Source organism: Arabidopsis lyrata (assembly GCF_000004255.2).
Source record: "Arabidopsis lyrata subsp. lyrata unplaced genomic scaffold ARALYscaffold_1, whole genome shotgun sequence".
Lineage (NCBI taxonomy): Eukaryota > Viridiplantae > Streptophyta > Magnoliopsida > Brassicales > Brassicaceae > Arabidopsis > Arabidopsis lyrata.
Genome location: NW_003302555.1, coordinates 5124593 through 5148419, shown reverse-complemented (window position 1 = coordinate 5148419; position 23827 = coordinate 5124593). Strand labels below are relative to the sequence as shown.

Here is a 23827-nt window from a genome sequence, read left to right as displayed (position 1 = left end):
ATCGTCAAACAATACAGAATTTGAAAGAGAAAAGCTTTAAGGAATCAGAACTCAAAGAATTCGAAAGAAAAGAGAAGAGAAGATTGATGAATTAGGGTTATAGGATCTGCTCTGATACCATGATAACAAGACCCGGAGATTCCCGAGCAGTCAACGGAAGTCATCGGTCAACGGTCAATGGTCAGTCAAAGTCAACGAAAGTCAACGGTCAGTCAAAACCACACAAAAAAAAAGACCCATTTTTGTTGTTACTACAAGGAAGCAAGATTAGTTACATTTTGAAATAGGAAATAAGGATCTCCACCGGTCTTCATTGTCGTGCTTCAAACCAACGTCGCAATAATGTCTTCATATTTAGGTCCTTCTTTGGAGAGTACTGCAAGACGGTTGCGAACTAACCGGCCGTTTGAAAACAAATCGATCGACGTAGTTAGTTGGGCAATAGTATGCGGCTTCTCTCCATGGCGTTTTACAATATTTGTCTCATTGTATTAAATTATACTGTAGTTTCGAACGAATGAATATTTTATTTCAAACTTCTTGACAGCAAATTGTACACGTGTGTAAGAAATCAGATACTTCTTGGTAGCAAATTGTACACGTGTGTAAGAAATCAGATACTAAATGATTTGTGTCGATCGGTTGCAAATTGTAGACGTGTGTGTAAGGAATCAGAATCTAGATGATTTAAGAAAACAGAGGGAATCCATAAAAACCCAAAGTGGTGAATTCATCACAATTCATTAGAGAACTTCTAAAATCAATTACTTTAAACAAACAATAAAAACACGAATCCAATATGGGAGATTGAAAAAGGGAACAAGAACAGGGACAAAGTAAAATATGAAAACAAAAGGAGATAGAATTGGTTTTTGTGTAACTATGACCAGATTTCACTAATTAGTTATCTTCATTAAATGAGATACAGTTATATAAGCATCGGCTAAAGCCATTGTTCGGTCCAATTAAAATTGGAAACAACCCAAAATCTGCTCAATAAACTAAAATCTGATCAATAAACTAAAATCTGAAATCAACAGGCAAATATTATTGACAATTTTTCCTAAAACCTGTCACTCACTAATCCACGAGCAATACGTCTCGGACCGTGTCTATCGGAACTGCAATCCCGATCAGGTTGGCGTGCCGACCCAGGCTTCGATCCATCCATGCCGGTCCATACCCCATCATGATGACCCCAACAACGAGCCCGTCCAACCCGACAAGCGGACCTCCAAAGGAACTCTGTTATCAAAGACACAAAGACTCTTTAGTGAAGAATGCGTGACTAACTTTATCTTATTTTATCAATCATTTTTGGTTCTCTTCACTAAGAGAATTCAAGCTCAACTGATTACTATATTCAACGATTTACATATGAATCAATAAGCTAAACACTAAACAATATTTAAATAATTCAAAAATTACCTCGTGAATGAGACAGTCAAACTGTAGAAACTGTCTTCCTTGGTTTTCCCATCCAATCTCGTGATCACACCGGTTGGGGCAGCTGATTATCCCAACCGTCAAGGTGTTCCTGAGGCCAAGAGGAGCACCCAAAGCCCCAACCCATTCTCCTGTGCGAACCCGGTTTGAAAAACCGAGGTTCGCTGTGCCATAACAACCAGGCTGCAGATCCTTTGTATCCACTCTCACCAAAGCAAGCTCAAGGCTCTCAGATATCTTCACTAGCTTCCCATCAAGCTGCGTTCCATCACGAAGCACAGCGAAGAGCTTCTGACCGTCTAGTATATCACGTGATGAAGTGATGATGGTCTTCTCATCTATGAAAAACCCTGATGACAAGACGTAACCATCTCCTTCACCTCTAGTTCCATACACATACACGACCGACGGTGAAACCAATTCAGCGATTCTTGAAAAGGAAATTCTGAGTGGATGGAGATGGTTTGCCTGAAAGAGAGATTGAAATACACAAATTAAAACCAGAGTTGATAAACACAAATCAACACAAAATAATTAAATCGCACATATAAGCTTAGAAGACAGTAATTTCTGGCTGTCTTTTTCCAAGTTACTAGATTATAGAATAAATTTTGGGGCAAGAATCTTCTACCTAAATTACAGCTAACTTCAGGAAATCAAAGTATGAAAAGAGTCTCAGCAGATTAAGAAGAAATGTAACCTGTACAATTAAAGATCACAATCATCTATTTATTAAGTAAGCGAAGCAATCAAAATGGACATAATTCAGCTCCAAAAAGGATCTATTTCCATCTATGGCAACCTCTCACAACATAATCAAGTGATCACAAAATTCACAACACTCAATCGTAAACCTAATCTAACATGTGAAAGGAAACATCCATGAAAACAAACAACAAAAGCATCTCATCAATCACTGAATCACATAGAGAGAGAGAGAGAGAGAGTATTTAGTATTTTAAATCGCACCATGCTCAGAAGTTAAAACACAAATCTTACAAAATTTGAAACAACCCCTAAATTCAATAAACTAGAACACTAACCAGTTGGTCCAATTCTTCAGATGTGAGCCGAAGGAGCGTGGCGTAAGCAGGCCAGTTCTTGGCATGAATGTCTCCATCGTTGAAGTCTGGGTCTGCTTTTTTGAAGTAGGCTTTAGCAGCTGCTAAGCCTTTGACCTTAGCAAGGATCTCAATATGAAATGCAAACTCGGAGGGAGTAAATTCAACCTTGTTCGCATCCATAGAGTCAAAGAGCTACAAAACGAATTAACCCATTAATCCAAAAGAAGGAAGAACAAACCTTACTTAAATGATGAAGAATAAATTACATGTAGGGCGAGTTCATCTTTGCCTTCCTTGTGAAGCCTATTCACCCGGCTCATGAGGTTGTCTTTGCTAGAAAAGACCGATGCCGCCGCCGCCGTCTCAGCAGATTCCGTTGTAGAAAGAGCCCTTGTCGTCCATCGAAGACGAGCGATGACGCCAGAATCCGAGGGTTTGGGAAACAGAGCGGGACGCGTTGCGGACTTCTGCAAGAGATGAAGAGAACCTGCTGCGATGCGGCGGAAATTCATCATCATTCTAACCCTAGCTAAATGTCGCAACACTCACTCACAAGTACGGATGATACTGTGTTGGGTATGGATGGTGGATGGGGGTCCGGTTATATCTGGAGCTGGTTCCGTGGGCATTTTCGTCATATATAATTAAGACACATCACCTTTGCTTGTAAATTGTAATGAATTCAGATTTATTATTAAAGGGGTTTGTTCTGTTTATATTTCACTCAAATTATATTCCCCGCAAAATAGATAATTCGTGATGAAGAAATAAATAAATAGCCCATGTGAAATATGGTCATCATTAGTGTTTTTGTTTCTTTGTTTAGCAAACCTAAGCTATTTTTTTTTACATTTGAGAATATGTTTGGACGAGATTGAAAGTTTCGGATCATTCGGTTCACTGGTTTAAAATTTTGGATGACGGCTTGATATTTTTGCTTTTTTTTTTTTTTTTTTTGTCATCTAAGATTGATTTATATTACCATTGAGGAATACACGGTGAATTACAACGTAAAGCCGGCGGAAAACAAGATTTCCCCGGAGACATAAGCCCTAAAAAGGAAAGCAAGGGACTGAATCTACAAGGCCAATAGAATACGATAGAAGAGGCTAACCATAAACAAACCATACAACCACAACAAATTGGAAACATACTAAACCGAACAAGGGAAATACTAACTTCAAGAAATCCTTTGAGAGAACATATCGAAGATGCCCGCGGCCAACCATCGATAAACGAAACCTCCTCGAAGAATACCAAACTGCCTAAAAGAAACAGAACTCCTATGCTAAGCTTCATAACCCGGCAAGATAGAACCACTCATAATTCCTCACACTTTCTTCCGGATACGGGGTTGTCGTATACAAGGCGACAAATTTCACACCCTAAATAGAAGCAACATACCATAGGACCAGATCTCGATCAGATCTGAAAAGCAGAGACGAGGAGAGAAAGATCCAAACCGGGTAACACCAGTCTCGAAAATTCGAGAGTAGTAGAAGATCGAACCAGAGTGAATCCAAAGAAAACTCCATTAGAACAGAATTTAACCTGCAGGTCTAGCAACTCTAAACCCTATTCTTATTTGATACTCGCAACTCTCAATTTGGGCCCTTCGTATTTGGCCCGGCCCGGCCCGGCTACCCTCTTATGCACTTTGAATACTAAGCCGACTTCGGAAACCGTAACCGTAATAGCATTCCCCAGTTAATATTGTAATCATAACACAAAAACGAAATCAGAGCAAGAAAAACTACACGAGTTCGAATAAACTGAAAAAGATTGAGAAGATGAGAAGAGTGAGACTAGAAAGATACAAATAAGAAAAAAATCAAAACAGAGTAAATATAGAACGTACTTAAACAGAGAAATCGTAGAATCAATCTAAAGAGGACGATGAAATTTGTTGGAGAACGAACGGCGAAGAATCGAGAACTCAGAGAAGGTAAAAGAAATTTTGATAGAACTGTGAATTAGAAATCAGAGAAAGGAAATTAGGGTTTTCATTTAAACCGTTGGTTATCAATTTTAATCGGTTTAGAGAAGTGTAACGAACGGTTTATTACAGGTAAAATTGATACCTTTCGTGGTGTTCCACAAAGAACAAACGACACGACACGACGGATTTACGACCGATGCATAGCTTCGGCGAGATCAGAGGCAATCTGAAGAAGAAGCTTCTCTTCCCCCTTCCCGGAGAAACTCGGTCGTTGTGACTCAGCCCGAGTTTAAAAACCGATTGTTTTTTTAAACCATGGAATTGATGGATATGAGTTCTATGGCTGCTTCGATCGGAGTTTCGGTCGCCGTTCTCCGTTTCCTCCTCTGTTTCGTCGCCACGATTCCTGTTTCTTTCGCCTGGAGAATCGTCCCGAGTCGACTCGGTAAACACTTGTATGCCGCTGCTTCAGGTGTTCTACTCTCTTACCTTTCCTTTGGATTCTCCTCCAACCTCCACTTCCTCGTTCCGATGACGATCGGTTATGCTTCAATGGCGATTTATCGACCCAAGTGTGGAATCATCACTTTCTTCCTCGGTTTCGCTTATCTCATTGGCTGGTACTAAAAATCTGAACTCTTTTTAATGCTATGATGAATCAGTGCTGATTATGAACAAAATCTGATTTTAATTATGGTGCAATTTGGTGATTTTGTGTAGTCATGTGTTTTATATGAGTGGAGATGCGTGGAAAGAAGGAGGAATTGATGCTACTGGTAACTCTTAATTTATGAATAAAAGTTGCTTCCTTTGTGTGTTCTTATGAGTTTGGCATGAGTAGTGATTGTGATTAGCTTTCTATACTTGGCCTTTTTTTGGTTTGATGTATTAGGAGCGTTAATGGTGTTAACGCTGAAAGTTATCTCGTGTGCCATGAATTACAATGATGGGATGTTGAAGGAGGAAGGTCTACGTGAAGCTCAGAAGAAAAAACCGATTGGTTCAGATGCCGTCTTTGATTGAGTACTTTGGTTACTGCCTCTGTTGCGGTAGCCATTTTGCTGGTCCTGTTTATGAAATGAAAGATTATCTCCAATGGACCGAAGGAAAAGGGGTAAGCTTCTTCTTCTTCTTCTTCTTGACATCTTTTGTGTTTATCAAGAAATCAGTGAATTGTTACAGACTAGACTGTAAACTTGAGAACTTTTGTGATTTCCAGATTTGGGATACTTCAGAAAAAAGAAAGCAGCCATCGCCTTTTGGAGCTACAATCCGAGCTATTTTGCAAGCTGCGATCTGCATGGCTCTGTATCTCTATTTAGTGCCTCAGTATCCGTTAACCCGGTTCACTGAACCCGTGTACCAAGAATGGGGATTCTTGAGAAAATTTAGTTATCAATACATGGCCGGATTCACGGCCCGTTGGAAGTATTACTTCATCTGGTCTATTTCAGAGGCTTCTATTATCATCTCTGGTTTGGGTTTCAGTGGTTGGACTGATGATGCTTCACCAAAGCCTAAATGGGACCGTGCCAAGAACGTAGACATTCTCGGTGTTGAACTAGCTAAGAGCGCGGTTCAGATTCCACTAGTATGGAACATACAAGTCAGCACATGGCTCCGTCACTGTAAGTAGTCTTCTGGTACTTGCATGAATCATAAAAAGCAGAAATTTCGGTTAATCTGTGAACTTAGTCATTGTGAGAAAACTGATTCATGTTATTTATAATGCAGACGTGTATGAAAGACTTGTGCAGAACGGAAAGAAAGCGGGTTTCTTCCAGTTATTAGCTACACAAACCGTCAGTGCGGTTTGGCATGTGAGTTCTTTCTTCTTCATCTATTTTTTTTCCACGTTACTCTCTTCGTGTTCTTTCCAATTCTTAAACTGGAAAATCCTACATATCTTGTAATTTGAGTGTTTTCAATTGCTTCCAATGATGATGGAACATACATTTGTATTTCTAAATCTGATTTTTCTTCCACCTCTAATGCAATTTGCAGGGACTATATCCTGGATATATGATGTTCTTTGTTCAGTCAGCTTTGATGATCGCAGGCTCACGGGGTAAATACAATTCACCCGGTTTCACTCTTTTGGTAATGGCATCTATCAATCTTTTTGTTGATCTAAATCTTTTTTCTTTGCAGTTATTTACCGGTGGCAACAAGCGATCAGTCCGAAAATGGCAATGCTGAGAAATATACTGGTCTTCATCAACTTCCTTTACACCGTTTTGGTTCTCAACTACTCAGCCGTCGGTTTCATGGTGATTGCCAACTCTTTTCTCTCCCGTCACATTGATCGAATCACTTTAACGCCGTTCTTAACCTTGTTTATAATCGCAATCTCTCAGGTGTTAAGCTTGCACGAAACACTTACCGCCTACGGAAGCGTATATTACATTGGAACAATCATACCTGTTGTATTGATTCTCCTCAGTTACGTTGTTCCTGCAAAACCCTCAAGACCAAAACCGCGTAAGGAAGAATAAACAGTTCTCTTCTTCTCTCAACGGTAAGTAAGTTTCCCGCTTGCCAGCTGCTGCTGCTTCTTCTGTAACATTTGGAAACAAACCGATCCGGTTCTTGTTTCTCTCTGAATTTTAAATTTTAATACCGATTTTCTTTTTTGTATTTGTATTTGTTGCTTATAAATCTTATTTTTCATAGTTTTTTTTTTTTTGAAAAAATGATATTGGATTTGCAATTATATATGTAATTGTAAATTGCAAATGGGAAAAAGTAGTACTGTTTATGTTTTGATGGACTTATCATTCATCAATATACCCCACTAACACAACACAACAGTTCGTAAAATAAATTTTCTCAATTGAATGCAGCTTTTTTTTTCCCATAAAGACTTGAAAAAGGGCACATTTTTGATGATTTAATCTATAAAGATTGAAATCGAATCGATTAATTGTTGACAATGACTATACAAGTACATCTCTTTTTTTCGTTTCACATCGTTGAGAATCATTTTTAAAATACAAGTGATGGAAAAAAAAAAAAAAAAAACTATAAATTCAGAGATTTTATCACCATATATGGAAAATTTTATGAAAGAATTAACAAACACACACACTAATCCAAGCAAATAGACTTAAGTAAGTTCTTTTAAGAAAATAGAAGTTCAAATGTAAGAGCATTGGCGTTCTTTTGTCTTTCAAGAGAAAATTCTACCTATTTTCTTACAATTTATTTTTGTTGATATATTTTGTTTAAATTAGAGCATGAACGAAACTGGGTGTATGTCCAAACTCCATGTTACTAATATGTAGATATATTTCTACTTTGTCGGCCAAATGTGTTTCTAAATTCTTTTGAACAAGTTGTCACTGAGTATTATTAAATGAATATTTCAGGTAAAGAGTCTAAAAATTCATAATTGATTGCACATATATATTGTAATTAATTATAGTTTTCATAAATTTTGTTCAATATTATTATAATATAAAAAAAATTTAACCTTTACTTAGGTAGAAATGAAATATGCAAATTCTATTGCAATAGTTAAACTGTTAAGTTGATATATGATTGGTATAATATATGTACAATAATTTATAAACACCCGTTTTTTAAACGGTTTTTCAACACCAGTTAGAGCAACTCCAAAACACCAAATTTGGTGTTAACATTTGGTGTTTTGGTGTTTCAAATTTTTTTCCAACTCTGACCACAACTTAACTCTCACACTAAAAATACATATTATATTATTAAATTTAAAATTATTTTTATTTTTAATAAAGAATAATTATTTAAATAACTAATTGATATTAATTTAATTAATATAAGATTATAATTGAGAATTAACAATAATAAGAAATAAATTGAACTTTAATATCTATAATTAATCTTAATCAATTTGGTATTTATTTAAAAAATTTGTACAAATTATAATTTCATATTAAATATAACTTAAATTTCATATTATTCAAATTGTAAATATATTAAAAAAAATAATGGCATAATTATTTTTTAGTTGCTAAATAATAATTTAATTATATTACTTAAATCTAAATACAAATAATTTTTTTAATTTTTTTTAGTGTTTTGTGAATATGCCCTTAGGCGTTACACGCCTACACGTTCATAGATCGTGGTAATTAACTCTTATAAGTTGGAGTTAGCGTTTTTATTAGAACTTATATTTATTTATAATATTTTATCTCTTCAATTTTTATTTTTATGTACTCTAACATTTGAGTTTATTTTTAAATTTTGAAATTTTTTAATCTTATTATTTATGAATTATGGTATTTCATATGATATAATATATATGATATAATATATATATATATATATATATATATATATATATAGTTTTATCATGATGCTTTCTCTTAGAATTGGTGAATTCTGTCTTTTAAAATTAATTGTATCATATAGAAAAAATATGATGTAAGACAATGATTGATCAAAACTTTGTAGAATGTACTTTCCTAATATATGTTGTAATAGTGTTAAAAGATATAAATTGATTAACCACAAATTAAATAACATGAGAGACTTTAGTCCCGTGTTCTCCACATGGATAGCTGTCCAGTCACTCTTAGGTTCGATTCAGTCTTTACCCATGGACGAAGGAAACTGTTATTATATAGTTTTCTTTTGCATAAATAATAGGAAAAATATAAATTAAAGATGGCATCTTAAGGGACAAAATCACAACTATCACACTAATTAGTCTCCAACCTTTTGTTGATGTGCTCTCTGTCTCTCTATCTCTTCAAGCAACCACTAGCCTTTGCATTAGCTATGAGTTCGAATGATTTGTAATAAACCTATAAGCTATAACAAAGTGTAGTTAACAAGCATTAAAAAGAAGAGAAAAGTATTTCTGCCAAAGAGAGTGTATTAGTATTATATTGTATAATGATTATAAGTTTTATAACAAACAGCCATTAATGGGAGTTAATTAAGATAAAAAGAATGATTAATCAATGTGTGAGTGTGAGTAAACATACCAAAGAGGGAAGGGTTATCATTGAAAACACGTAGGGAGACAAATCTGCAGTGGACCACTATCGCATCAAATCAAGAATAAAGATTTGCCCGAAACCAATCTTTATATTGTACAATATAAATCAACAGCTGGTTATCAAAGAAAACAAACATTAACAAATGAATTTCAAAAACAAACATTTTATATTGTATTTTTTTGGGTGGAAATATCGTAATTTTATGTCAATAACATGTACCCATATATCTTTGGATGGTGATACAATGACAATATAAATATGAACCACTAGACTACATATATATAATTTATTTTGAATAATTTGAGAGTCTGTGAAGATTCAAATTGATGGCTGTTACAAATTGTTTTGGTAAGAATCTAAAAATCATAAAATTTCCAAAATATTGTACTTAATACTAAGTTTTGCATAATTACGGATAAAAAATTTTGTGGAGATTTTTAAAAGCCTCTTTCTTTTACTAGATACAGTATGTAATAACTCAACAATGCAAAGAGTTCACTAGATCAGTAGCAGTTCTTTTACTACGGTGTGCAGTTTTTTCAAACAAGTATTTTGTCTTGAGATCGAATCCAAAAATATCATGCATGCATTTTGATAAATTGCAGGATTACATCACTTGATTTGATACAATGTCAATCAGCTTCTCTGAAAAGACATAATATCTATAACCTAAATAGTATAAAATGAGATAACATAATATTAATACTGATTTTGCGTTTATATCATAACATGATGTTTGAGAGTTTCCGTGTAATAATACCTCACTCTTTTGGATAGAATTAGTGGTGCAAGTCGTAATATGTAAAATAATTGTTTTTTAAAAAACGACAGCGGTTTTGTGTTACATATATTGGGACTCAAAAGAGACAACCATTCAAGAAGAGCACACAGCGAAAGAAAACTGAGATTACATTTCTCAAAAGAGAGAACCAAATTTTCTTTTTATGACATAATTTATCATTCGAATTGAGAAATAATATGTAAAAATAACATAGTAAATTTGTACTACAAATCCTTCAAGCTTTTCGATATAACAAACCAATTATCTGACCAATAGGAGGAATCCATAATTTGGTAGTGTTGGTTATGTGGGTTAATAGATGTAGAAAACCACTAACATGAGCGGTGGAACAGCCTGATCAAATATCATCTTCGACACCAATACTACTAACACGACTGAGCCATGTGAAATCAGAATCCATGCATGGTCTGACCGCCAAAAAACTTATTTCCTACTAGACAAGCACAATATAGTTATTCTAACTATCAAAAAGAAAAACTTAGTTATACTTTTACTAAAGAACTAAGCGAATTTTTTTTCCTTAATAGATGTTTTAGTTTGGATGGCATACTTAAAATACCGGGCAATATTTTATGATAGAGGTCATAGATTTTTTAAAACCATCAAATACAATTTAGGATTTAGTTGTTTTAGTTCTTATAAAATATAAACAAAACAAAAAAGGGATTTAGGTCAAAGAAATCGGATGATAATGACACGTGGCAAATAATTGTGGAAATGGAAATTTTATGTTGTCATAGATTTTTTAGAACCATCAAATACAGTTTAGGATTTACAGTAGGTGTTTTAGTTGTTATAAACAAAACAAACAAAAAGGGATTCAGGTCAAAGAAATCCGATGAAATAGTGACACGTGGCAAAGAGTTATGGAAACGGAAAATTTTTGTAAAGAAAAAATAGTGCACATGTTAATTGTTAAGTCGGAAGAGACAAGCCGAGTTAATTTTAGTAATTCCTTTTTGAATGTTTTAAATTTTAAAACAAAAGGCAAATTTCTTTGGTCTAACCAATACGGCAATACCTTTACCATTTCTGAAGAATAAGAACCCATTAAATTTTCATAATAATACTACTATATTGTATGATTTTTAGATAGAATATTAAAAAAGTTGTAAAGCTAAAGCTCTATAGAACTTAGTGACGGATATGATTAAAGAAAAGCCACATGGTCACCTCTCTCATAACCTGTCTTTGTCCGTTTCAGGTAAAAAATTTTGGTAATTTCTTTTGTGTTAAACGTTTTGGCGTTAAATCTTGAATTAGATTTTTAATACAAATAATCTTTTTTCTTAAAAAAATACAAATAATCTTGAATTAGATTTTATTTGTTGTGAATATATAATGAAATGTTCACGATTTAATTTCGTATGAAATTTATCAATATGACAAAACAGATGGAGTATATAGTTAAAGATTAAGATCTTACTTTAACAAAACAAAAAAAAAAGAGTAAGATTTTAATGCAAAATATACTATCACTTATTAGCAAGATAGTGTAAAAAAAATGAAGAGATGAGACATACGTACCTTTTTTTTTACTAAAGAAAACGACAAAAAATGACCAAGTAAGAAAACACCACTCATGTCCATATATACATATATGGCACAACCTTTACAACAAAAAACATATCCAGAAAAGGAAACTCAGGACATCAAAACTTTTTAAAAGGAACACTAGATGAATATATATATCGTTGTGTAAATAAGCATCAATCAATCGATTGATTCATATGAAAACATATATTATTAAATCTAAACTTTATTATTCTCGATAATGTGTAAAGTATTTGTACATCAGCTTTATATAGTAGCTGTATTAACAATCAAATACAAGTAAAGCTTATACATGTATTGTTTAACAAAAAAAAAAAAGCTTATACATGTATTAAACTACATAAATACAGATTGTGATATCTAATATATATCACTACATGCGAATTAAGTGGAATATTATAGACCGCTGGATGGATTTCCGAATATTTATCTTAGCAACGAACGTGTGACGAAATATAGATAGATATGTTGTGTATGTAGAAAACAACGCTTTATAATAAAGAACTAGATTTTAACCCGCGGTATTTAATTTTAAAGTTAGTATAAAAAATTTTGGAAATTATATCTCCTTATAACATATTTATTTATATTATAGTTTACAATTGTTATTAAGTAACGGTATACCACGAGTCCACGAGATAATTATTAATAAACTGAGGATTTAACCCGTATTAAAGTGGTATATAAATATTGATTCAAATTCGTCCGCCATATAAATCATTTTCGAAATATAATCCGTTCCGTGATTTCTTAACCCGTCCTGTGATTTGTATTTCAAAAAATAAGGATTAAATCTGTATTGAAGCGGCGGATTAATGATATTTTAATCTTTTTATTATTGTTGATTCAAAAACCCGTCCCGCCAAACCCATCCCGCTAAAAAACTCATTTATTTTATTAATGTTCTTATTTATGATATGATTCTGAATCATTGTCTAAATATTTTAATCGATGTAGAACGTTGAACACACATTTTCGTCAATTGGATAATATATATCCGTTTTTAAAATTTCGAATCACAGTATATGCAGAAAAAAAATTGATTTTTTTTTACTTTATGTATTATATGATGATTCAAAACAGTTAAAAACAAATCAAACAAAGATGATAGGAGAATCATAATTATAAATCTTAATCAAATCTTCTAAAAATCTAAATTATTAAATATGGAATATCCGGTGTATGAGTTGGGTTAAATATAACCCGACCCAACAAATTTTTTGTGAAGGAATTTTTAAAATGGGTCGGATATCCGATATACCCGAAAGCTTTTTACCCACCCGTCACAAAAAGTGCTGCGATTATACTAGTATAGATAATACTATAGAATGTCAAAAAGACTCAAAACAATTGTTCATGGGTTATAATATAAGAAAACGATTAATCTCATCAAAGAAGAGAAATTCCACAAAAATCATATATATTACTTATCATATTTATTGGATCTTTAATTGACAAACATGAAACTTTGCCAAATTAAAATGGGGAAAAATGTCATTTAATCGTCCAACTTTCAAAAAATGGCCATTTTATACATGAACTTCATAGGAGGCCATTTTAAACATCAACTAAACGTTGACTGCCGTATTAAACATGAGACTGCGTTGACCTGGTCAATATAGACATGACGTTAAAACTCGAGAACGGAACCACTAACAGCCGTTATCAGCCGTTAGCTATTCTGTTAGTTAAATCGTCAACTTTCAAACTTAGGCCATTTTAAACATGAACTTCGTATGAGGCCATTTTAATCATCAACTAAACGTTGACCCGACCAAAAAAGACATGACATTAAAATCTGCTAACATAACCACTAACAACTGTTGGTGTCGGATCCCGCACCAGAAGTCCGCGACCAACCAAAGATTGCCACGTAGTCAAAATAATGGTCCATAAAGGATGAAGCCCATTGGACCCATGGGCCGAAGGAGCGGTCGAAGTGGTTGTCACTACCTCGAGAATCCGAAGTGACTGCACTGTGACACGAGTTCGGTGTAGAAGACACGGGTAAGCCGGTTCAAGGACACTTGGGCCAAAAAGGCGAGGCCCATGAAGATCAGAGTCAACTCAAAATTCAAACGTTGAGCATTAAAGTCAAAGAATCAAAACGGACACATTTAAGAAGGAATAATTGTACTTAATTACTCATTTTAATGTCGTTTCTCTATGTATAAATATAGAAGCCAATGGCCATGTAAAGGGGATCTTCCTCTCAAGAAATATTATCATAGCAATTTTCGTAGCAACTTACAATCTTTTGATACATTCATTTTTTGTCCCTCAAGAATAATCTTTCCTACATAATAAAATACTTGAGTGTGTGAATCCGACATCCACAACAACTGTTATCAATCATTAACGAATAACAAAGCTAAAAAAAAAAAAAAAACATAATACAAAGAACCAAAACACAAACCAAACACCAAAGACACTAATAACCAAAAATAAGAAATTTGTTCTTGATTACTAGTGTGCAGACGAATGGTGAGATCAAGAGAGGTGAACGTAAGACACTAGACAATGATAAGAATTAGATCAAGAAAGATGAACGTAAGACATTAGACAATGGGGTTAATATCCCCATTTTGTTCCATATTCCCATTTGCATACATATTATGTACTTTCATCATGCTTCTCCTCAAATTAAGTATTCATCTGTTCTTTTCTCTCAATTTTCGTATCATTGTCTAGTGTCTTTCGTTCACCTCTCTTGATTTCACCATTCGTCTACACACTAATATCCAAAAACAGATTTCTCATTTTTGGTTACTAGTATGTCTTTGGCGTTTGGTTTGTGCCTTGGTTCTTTGTATTATGTTTTTTTTTGTCTTAGTTTTGTTGTTCGTTAATGATTGATAACAGTTGTTAGTGGTTATGTTAGCAGATTTTAACGTCATGTCTTTTTTGGCCGGGTCAACGTTTAGTTGATATTTAAAACGGCCTCATACGAAGTTCATGTTTAAAATGGCCTAAATTTGAAAGTTGACGATTTAACTAACAGAATAGCTAACGGCTGATAACGGTTGTTAGTGGTTCCGTTATCGAGTTTTAACGTCATGTCTATATTGGCCAGGTCAACGCAGTCTCATGTTTAATACGGCAGTCAACGTTTAGTTGATGTTTAAAATGGCCTCCTATGAAGTTCATGTATAAAATGGCCATTTTTTTAAAGTTGGACGATTAAATGACATTTTTCCCAATTAAAATGCGGCGTTATTTAGAAAAACCCCGTTTCTATGTTCCTCCTGAAGAGATATGTGTCAAAGACTTTTTTTTTAGTTCATCGACAAATGAGTAGCTATTATTCATAATCTCATCTTCTTTTTTTTTTTTTTTTTCATAATCTCATCTTAACATTGAACAAAAACAAACTTAGGAACTGCATGAATTTTATTCTTAACTACGAAGGTGCAAAATGTGAATAATCCAAGAGTAATAATATAAATCAACACATGAAGTCGCGAAACTATAGGGGAATCACTATAACTAAGGCTAATATATTAAGCCCTAATTGATAAACCTATAAACTCGAAGAAAACCCAAACCCTAATTCAACGATACAAGAAACAATCTTAATCAAAACATATGATTTGATATATCATACAAGTGACATGCATATATATAATTAATGAACAAAAAAAACAACAAGAACAAGATACGTGGACAACACAAACTGATCAGTAGCCCCACAAGTCCTCATCATTTGAATTCTCCGGAGAGTCATCCGACGGCCGAGAACCCATCCACGACGGTGGCGCAACCATCATCCCTTCTGCCATATTAGCCAGCAGATTAGGCATATTTAAGACTTCTTCTTCGTCCATAAACTCTGTCCCACACCATGACGAAGAAGCCACATCATTATTTACGTGGCTCTCACGCGCTCTCAACTGCGAACTACTACTATTCATCTCCGTTGCCTCTTTCTCCTCCTCCCCTTCCTCACATCCCTTCATTGCTGCTGCAGCTGCCGCCGCGGTTCGTATATCCGCTGCCGATTTTGATTCAGGAACCGGGTATGACTGGGCGGATCCAGGGAAGTTCAAGACGGCTCCTCTTCCTTTAAGAGCCAGAGCAGCCACATCGTAGGCGGCGGCTGCCATCTCTGCCGTGGGGTAAGTTCCAAGCCAGATTCTCGTGGTTTTCTTAGGCTCACGAATCTCGGAGACCCATTTACCACTTCGGCACCGGATTCCTCTGTACGCCGGATCCTTTCTCCGGCTACCTAAGCCGGAAGAAGCCATTGTATTATTCATACTATTAGTAGTATATAGTAAGTAGCAAGCGGGGGAAGGGTTTTTCACACGTGGCGAAGAAGAATTTGTCACACGTGCGAGGTGGCTAATTAATTAAAGAAGATGAAGAAGTTTTGGGTTAAGATCAGGGCCATTTGGTAGGATTTGTATGGTGACCATCAGCCACATATATATAGAATTGAAAAGTAAACAGTATACTTATATATGTATGTGTGTATGTTCTGTATATCTATAAAGACGGAATATAAATTGAATTAGTTAGGGATTAGTGAGAGATTAATATTCAAATATGAAATGAATCATGAAAGGGTTATTTCACTAATATTTTCTTAACACACAGTTGTTATTCTCTTTCACTTTCTCACTTGGGGTTGTCGAAAGTGTGTTGGCCCTTGTTGGGGTTTTTCTTGTAATAATAATTGAGAAAAAAAAAAACTATAGTTCATATACTGACAATATGATACTGTATAGCATATATCGTGTTTAGCTACTAATTGATATTTAAGCTATATATATAATCAATATGAAGCTTAGGCATATTCTAAATTAAAAATATTCAAGACAGGCGTTGTAGTTGTATAGAAATGAAATGTTGTTGGATTACTTGAATATGTCTTGAAGGTTCACTTTGTTCAGATGTTGATTATAATTTGAATTTTTTCGTAAAATTTAGGGGTCTCGAACTGAAGACACGTATGATCAATCACGCCTTAAACGAATTAGAAGTTAATACATTTATCACAAAATCCACAGTAACAGTTAACCTGGCACTTTCGTGAGAAACCTAAATGATCAAATAGATGGATTTTGGAAAAATTCAAATCCAGGCTATGAGGCTTAATTAGAAATTGACGTGACCTTGCTTGCATGTGGACGATAGTATAATGCTTTTTAAAGCAAAACTTCTTGTCAAAATTTTAGACGAACTGTGTATAATTAGTAAAGGTGGTGCAATCCCTTGATCAATGTGATCTTTTTCCAACCACATTTCACAAAAATGGCGTCTCAATACTATCCACACAACGAAAGCTTAAACTAAACACTAAATCTTAAAACCTATAACTTTTAGACTAAAATCGTAAACTCTAACTTCTACATAAAAATCCTTAACTCTAAACTCTAAATAAAATGGTATTTTAGTTTTAATAGATTAAACTTATTTTTTAAAAAAAATTGGATTTTTCCCATTTTTTCTAGTTTCATTGTATAACACATATTATAACCAAGGATTAATTATCAATAATTTAATAAACAAGGATATTTGATAGGCCTGGGCGTTCGGCAGAAACCGATCAAACCGAACCGAGAAACCCAAAATTTTCGGTTATCGGCGTCGACTATGTGATGAGGAGTAAACCGATCGGCAAAGTTTTTTTTGGATTTCGGGTAACGGTTCGGTTCGGTTCGGCAGGCTATAACCGATCGGTTATTCGGTTTTTGTTCTACATCACTCCATCTTCTTCTTTCCTAGTCTGCTTCTGTGTGTTCTTATGAAGAAGAAGAAGTTGCGGCCGCCATGATTAATCCCTCACCATCGATTAGGTTCTTTACTTTGTTTGAAATTGGGCTGATTTACATGTGGATTCAAATTATTTTATATTAAGCCCAAACAAATGTGTTAGCCTTGATAAGTCAAAAATAAAAGACATGTGGCCCAATAATGTTTTATACTCAGCCCAAAACGACATAAAGTCATTTTTTATGCTTAACCCTAGATAAAAAAAATATGATTGCTTCTCTTCAACCTCCGTGCATCTCTCTCTCGCCAGTTCTTTCTCTCCTCTTCAAAATTCGAAACAAAACATCGAATAATCATATCATCTCGTCTCTTCGCCGGTTCTACCTCTTGATCTTTTCCAGCTTGTACTTCTTCGTCCGCTAGATTACAGTAAGTTGTCTCACCCATCATCAATTTTTGAGTTTTTCTCTTCAATGTGATTTGGGGTTGGTTTATTTGATTTCTCATGGAGTTTAGAATGAAAAAGAACCGGAGTTTTATCCTTACTATTCCTTCTATAACGATTTAGAGGTATGAAATATAGAATTGAAGTGTTGTATTGTTGTCTATTTTGACCAGATATTGTCGGAAGTCTCATCGGACGAGGAGATCCAACAGTCGCCGTTGCCATTGACGTCTCCTCGCAGCCTCGCCGTCAGCCACTTCATGGAAAACCCTAATTGTAATGGGTTTGGGCTTTAATCCATAGTTATGTGATGAGTTTGGTTTTGTAATTGTAATTGGTTTTTTTTATTGGTTTGTTACTAGATTACAGATTTTTTTGGGCCCATTATCTGTATTTAGGGCTAATTCGGTTTAAATAAACCGAAATAGAAAAAAAATCGGTTTAATTCGGAATAGATTTTTAAGCAGAGAACCGAACCGAATAAACCGAGATCCGAACGAACCGAACCGAATAAAATTTCGGTTCAATTCGGCAGGTTTTCTAGATAACCGAAAAATCAAAAAACCGAATAAACCGAACCGATTAAACCGAGTAAACCGAACGCCCAGGCCTAATATTTGATACCGAAAAAGGAGGACAAGAAGAAAAAAAAAAACATTTTGTCAACAAAAGAAAATCGGTTTAATCTAACCGGCGCATTAAACCGGTTCTAGAAGCAGATCAAACATAGTATAGTCGTACTTATTAAACCACCGGACAAACAATGAAGCAAACAGAATCTCTCGAGATTCACAACACAGGCCCATGTGGAATTAGGCCCAACTGCATCAATCCACCTGCACATGCCTGTAATGAAAAACAGAGGATCAGAGAGTGTAGGTTCCGCCATTTACTTAGTTCTTCTTATGTGTATGATTCATTCTATAATTTGTTCGATTATCCATGGAATAGAAGCTGAAACACACTCATTGGATTTGGAAGGTTTTCCAGTTTTCACTTTCGTTGCAGAGATTAAAGACGAATCAGAAGTCATTAAAGCTTCAACCTTTTTGCAGTGTGTGAAAGTTTGATGCATGTGAAAGCCGAACAAGCGAATCAGCACAAAATCAAATTCAGTTTTTATTCAGAGCTTTCAAATTCTTAACTTGGGTCATGTGGAGATTGGTTCAGACACGTCTTCTCGAGTCAGGTACTCCGAGAACTGCTTTAATCTTGTCTTGCTATGGACGAGTCTTTTCTAGTGTCAGTGATGGTAAAGGGAAAGTCTCTTATAGAGAGAGATTGAGAAGTGGGATTGTTGATATTAAGAAAGATGACGCTATTGATCTGTTTCAAGAATTGATTAGGTCTCGTCCTCGTCCTAGTCTTGTTGATTTCAGTAGATTGTTTAGTGCCGTTGCCAGAACAAAGCAATATGATCTCGTTTTAGATTTCTGCAAGCAAATGGAATTGAATGGGATTGCTCATAACATCTACACTCTGAGTATTATGATCAATTGTTTCTGTCGCTGTCGTAAACTTCAGTTCGCTTGTTCCGTTATGGGAAAGATCTTGAAACTTGGGTATGAGCCTAACACAATTACATTTTCAACTTTGATCAACGGTTTCTGTCTCGAGGGTCGAGTTCCTGAAGCTGTGGATTTAGTTGATCGAATGGTGGAAATGAAACATAGACCCAGCCTTATAACGCTTAACACTCTGATCAATGGACTTTGTCTCAAAGGTAAAGTGTCTGAAGCATTGGTTTTGATTGATCGAATGGTGGAAAATGGCTGTCAACCCAGTGAAGTTACCTATGGACCGGTTTTAAATGTGATGTGCAAATCCGGGAAAACTGCCTTGGCCATGGAGTTGCTCAGAAAGATGGAAGAAAGAAATATCAAGCTCGATGCAGTCAAATATAACATCATCATTGATGGTCTTTGCAAAGACGGGAGCCTCGACAATGCACTCATATTTTTCAATGAAATGGAAATGAAAGGGATCAAAGCAGATGTTATTACCTACAACTCTCTCATAGGAGGCTTTTGTAATGCTGGTAGATGGGATGATGGTGCGAAGTTGCTGAGGGATATGATCACAAGGAAAATGACCCCCAACGTTGTCACATTCAATGTTTTGATTGATAGTTTTGTGAAAGAGGGAAAGCTTCGAGAGGCCGAAGAACTGCACAAGGAGATGATTCAACGAGGTATATCTCCTGATACGATTACATATAGTTCTTTGATAGATGGGTTTTGCAAGGAGAATCGCCTCGATGAGGCAAACCAGATGATGGATCTGATGGTTAGCAAAGGGTGTGATCCTAATATCGTGACTTACAGTATTCTCATAAATGGATATTGCAAGGCTAAGCGGGTTGACGATGGTTTGGAACTCTTCCGCAAAATGTCTTTGAGAGGAGTGGTTGCCAATACAATTGCTTACAACACCCTTGTACGAGGGTTTTGTCAGTCGGGAAAACTTAATATTGCCAAGGAACTCTTCCAAGAGATGGTTTCTCGTGGTGTGCCATGCAGTGTTGTAACTTATAGTATTTTGCTGGATGGTTTGTGTGAGAATGGAGAACTAAAACAAGCATTGGAAATATTTGAAAAAATACAAAAGAGTAAGATGGAGCTTGATATTGGTATATATAACATCATGATTCACAGGATGTGCAATGCTGGTAAGGTGGATGATGCTTGGGATTTATTCTGTAGCATCCCTCTCAAAGGAGTGAAGCTTGATGTTGTGGCATACAACATAATGATTTCAGGATTATGTAGGAAAGGCTCACTGTCTGAAGCAAATATGTTGCGTAGAAAAATGGAAGAGGAAGGGTTTGTGCCAGATAATGGTACATACAACACTCTAATCCGAGCACATCTCCGAAGCAGTGACGTAATCACTTCAGCTGAATTCATCGAAGAAATGAAGAAGGGTGGGTTCTCTGCTGATGCTTCCACTATAAAGATGGTTGTAGATTTGTTATCGGATGGTAGATTGAAGAAAAGCTTTCTGGATATGCTTTCTTGAATGCCTACGAGAAGGTCCAAGTATGTGAGTTGTTAGTCTAGTCTATAATATAAGCGTGTCAATTGTTGGAAATTTTGGGGCCATAAAAGCAAGCTCACCACAGAAGTCTCTCTATCAGTGAAAGCCACAACAGAAGAGTAGTTTAGCTATGAACAATCCCTGGGTGGCTATCGGTTCTTGAGCATATTGGGAGAGTAGTCGTCAAATGAAAGAGCTGCTCTAAAGCTATAAGTTTTTCTTGTGATGTAGTTGAACATGTCGTATTTAACTTTAGGACTTGTCTCAGGTTGTCTATTAAAAACGTCCATTGGGTTCCCTGTTGTATTTTACTTTGCATTTGGAGACATAATTATACACACACATGTGAAATCCATCTTGTCAAAAACTCCACCTTATTTAGAAGGTTTCATGATCATCATCCAATGATGAAAACTGAATGTGGAATTTAAACTATAGGGTTTTGGATCTGCGGGGATTGATTCAGACACGTCTTCTCGAGATTTGGGTCATGCGGGGATTGATTCAGACACGTCTTCTCGAGACAGGTACTCCGAGAACTGCTTTAATCTTGTCTTTCTATGGATGAGTCTTTTCTAGTGTCAGTGATGGTAAAGGGAAGGTCTGTTACAGAGAGAGAGATTGAGAAGTGGGATTGTTGATATTAAGAAAGATGATGCTATTGATCTGTTTCAAGAAATGATTAGGTCTCGTCCTCTTCCTAGTCTTGTTGATTTCAGTAAATTGCTTAGTGCCGTTGCCAGAACAAAGCAGTACAATCTTGTGATAGATCTCTGCAAGCAAATGGAATTGAAGGGAATTGCACATAACAACTACACTTTGAGTATTATGATCAATTGCTTCTGTCGCTGTCGTAAACTTTGTTATGCTTTTTCTGCTTTGGGGAAGATCATGAAGCTTGGGTATGAGCCTAACACAATTACATTTTCAACTTTGATCAACGGTTTCTGTCTCGAGGGTCGAGTTCCTGAAGCTGTGGATTTAGTTGATCGAATGGTGGAAATGAAACATAGACCCAGCCTTATAACGCTTAACACTCTGATCAATGGACTTTGTCTCAAAGGTAAAGTGTCTGAAGCATTGGTTTTGATTGATCGAATGGTGGCAAATGGCTGTCAACCCAGTGAAGTTACCTATGGACCGGTTTTAAATGTGATGTGTAAGTCCGGTAAAACTGCCCTGGCCTTGGATTTGCTCAGAAAGATGGAAGAACGAAAGATCAAGCTCGATGCAGTCAAATACAATATCATCATTGATGGTCTTTGCAAAGATGGAAACCTCGACGATGCATTCAACCTTTTCAATGAATGGAAATGAAAGGGATCAAAGCAGATGTTTTTACCTACAACTCTCTCATAGGAGGATTTTGTAAGGCTGGTAGATGGGATGATGGTGCACAGTTGCTGAGGGATATGATCACAAGGAAAATCACCCCCGACGTTGTCACATTCAGTGTTTTGATTGATAGTTTTGTCAAAGAGGGAAAGCTTCGAGAGGCCGAACAACTGCACAAGGAGATGATTCAACGAGGTATATCTCCTGATACTTTTACATATAATTCCTTGATAGATGGGTTTTGCAAGGAGAACCGCCTAGATGAGGCCAACCAGATGCTGAATTTGATGGTTAGCAAAGGGTGTGATCCTAATATCGTGACTTACAGTATTCTCATAAATGGATATTGCAAGGCTAAGCGGGTTGACGATGGTTTGGAACTCTTCCGCAAAATGTCTTTGAGAGGAGTGGTTGCCAATACAATTGCTTACAACACACTTTTCCAAGGGTTTTGTCAGTCGGGAAAACTTAATGTTGCCAAAGAAATCTTCCAAGAGATGGTTTCTCGTGGTGTTCATCCTGATATTGTGACCTACACAATTTTGCTGGATGGGTTGTGTGACAATGGAGAACTAAAGAAAGCATTGGAAATATTTGCAAAAATACAGAAGAGTAAGATGGATCTTGATATAGGTATATATAGTATAATTATTCACGGGATGTGCAATGCTAGTAAGGTGGATGATGCGTGGGATTTATTCTGTAGCCTCCCTCTCAAAGGAGTGAAGCTTGATGTTGTGGCATACAACATAATGATTTCAGGATTATGTAGGAAAGGCTCACTGTCTGAAGCAAATATGTTGCGTAGAAAAATGGAAGATGAAGGGTTTGTGCCAGATAATGGTACATACAACACTCTAATCCGAGCACATCTCCGAAGCAGTGACGTACTCACTTCAGCTGAACTCATCGAAGAAATGAAGAAGGGTGGGTTCTCTGCTGATGCTTCCACTATGAAAATGGTTATCGATATGTTATCAGATGGTAGATTGGAGAAAAGCTTTCTGGATATGCTTTCTTGAGAAGGTCCAAGTATGTGAGTTGTTAGTCTAGTCTATAATATAAGCATGTCATGTCAACTGTTGGAAATTCATTGAAAGCCACTACAGATGAGTAGGTTAGCTATGAACAATCCCTGGGTGACTCTCGGGTCTTGTTGGGAGATTAGTCGTCAAATGAAAGAGCTGCTCTAAAGCGATAAGTTTTTCTTCTGATGTATTTATCCTTTAGGACATGTCTCAGGCTCTCAGGTCAACGTTCATTGAGTTCTGTGTTCAATTTTACTTTGCATTTGGCGACGTAATTATACACACACATGAAATTAATCTTATTTAGAAGGTTTTATGATCCTTATCTAGTGATCATGATGATGATGTTATGTATCTTCTGACCAACCAAACAATATAGGTGGGAAATTATCAATAATTTAATAAACAAAGAATATTTGATACCGAAAAAGAAAAAAAAAAACATTTTATTTATCGACAACTAGCGAAACAAAAAGAT

At 35.5% G+C, this 23827-nt stretch overlaps 4 protein-coding genes, 2 long non-coding RNA genes and 1 pseudogene across 6 annotated transcripts; 4 read left to right on the top strand and 3 right to left on the bottom strand.

The window, feature by feature from the left end:
- Positions 1-891: 891 nt before the first annotated feature.
- Positions 892-3080, bottom strand: LOC9328761 (putative protease Do-like 14). The gene is made up of 4 exons (XM_002889898.2): positions 2777-3080; positions 2490-2702; positions 1429-1914; positions 892-1245 (listed from the first exon to the last, which is right to left on the bottom strand). Exons 1-4 carry the CDS (start codon positions 3026-3028, stop codon positions 1081-1083), a joined length of 1116 nt encoding a protein of 371 aa, XP_002889944.1. The 5' UTR covers positions 3029-3080; the 3' UTR covers positions 892-1080.
- Positions 3081-3448: 368 nt separating this feature from the next.
- Positions 3449-4662, bottom strand: LOC110225157. Its single transcript, XR_002329566.1, has 3 exons — positions 4577-4662; positions 4369-4476; positions 3449-4183 (listed from the first exon to the last, which is right to left on the bottom strand). It is a non-coding gene; the product is annotated as an uncharacterized LOC110225157 (long non-coding RNA).
- A 47-nt stretch (positions 4663-4709) lies between these two features.
- Positions 4710-7211, top strand: LOC9326007 (lysophospholipid acyltransferase 1). The gene is given in 9 exon segments (XM_021014120.1): positions 4710-5069; positions 5170-5225; positions 5342-5436; positions 5438-5563; positions 5669-6077; positions 6184-6269; positions 6454-6517; positions 6601-6719; positions 6807-7211. Coding segments are annotated over 9 exon segments (1398 nt in total). The 5' UTR covers positions 4710-4764; the 3' UTR covers positions 6945-7211.
- Positions 7212-15170: 7959 nt separating this feature from the next.
- LOC9328760 (ethylene-responsive transcription factor ERF027) lies at positions 15171-16472 on the bottom strand. Its single transcript, XM_002889897.2, has one exon. The coding sequence runs from the start codon at positions 16044-16046 to the stop codon at positions 15468-15470; it is 579 nt and encodes a 192-aa protein (XP_002889943.1). The 5' UTR covers positions 16047-16472; the 3' UTR covers positions 15171-15467.
- An 845-nt stretch (positions 16473-17317) lies between these two features.
- On the top strand, positions 17318-18402 carry LOC110225134. The gene is made up of 2 exons (XR_002329546.1): positions 17318-17934; positions 18124-18402. It is a non-coding gene; the product is annotated as an uncharacterized LOC110225134 (long non-coding RNA).
- Positions 18403-18838: 436 nt separating this feature from the next.
- LOC110224912 lies at positions 18839-23671 on the top strand (annotated as a pseudogene).
- On the top strand, positions 19080-21421 carry LOC110224911 (pentatricopeptide repeat-containing protein At1g12620-like). The gene has a single exon (XM_021012666.1). It carries the CDS (start codon positions 19103-19105, stop codon positions 20966-20968), a length of 1866 nt encoding a protein of 621 aa, XP_020868325.1. The 5' UTR covers positions 19080-19102; the 3' UTR covers positions 20969-21421.
- Positions 23672-23827: the final 156 nt, after the last annotated feature.

Coding starts and splice junctions, on each gene's coding strand:
- LOC9328761 (XM_002889898.2), bottom strand. CDS start 3,028: ATGATGATGAATTTCCGCCGCATCGCAGCAGGTTCTCTTCATCTCTTG. Junction 2,703..2,776: donor AAGATGAACTCGCCCTACAT/GTAATTTATTCT, acceptor TTCGTTTTGTAG/CTCTTTGACTCTATGGATGC. Junction 1,246..1,428: donor TTGACTGTCTCATTCACGAG/GTAATTTTTGAA, acceptor CTTTGATAACAG/AGTTCCTTTGGAGGTCCGCT.
- LOC110224911 (XM_021012666.1), top strand. CDS start 19,103: ATGTGGAGATTGGTTCAGACACGTCTTCTCGAGTCAGGTACTCCGAGA.
- LOC9328760 (XM_002889897.2), bottom strand. CDS start 16,046: ATGAATAATACAATGGCTTCTTCCGGCTTAGGTAGCCGGAGAAAGGAT.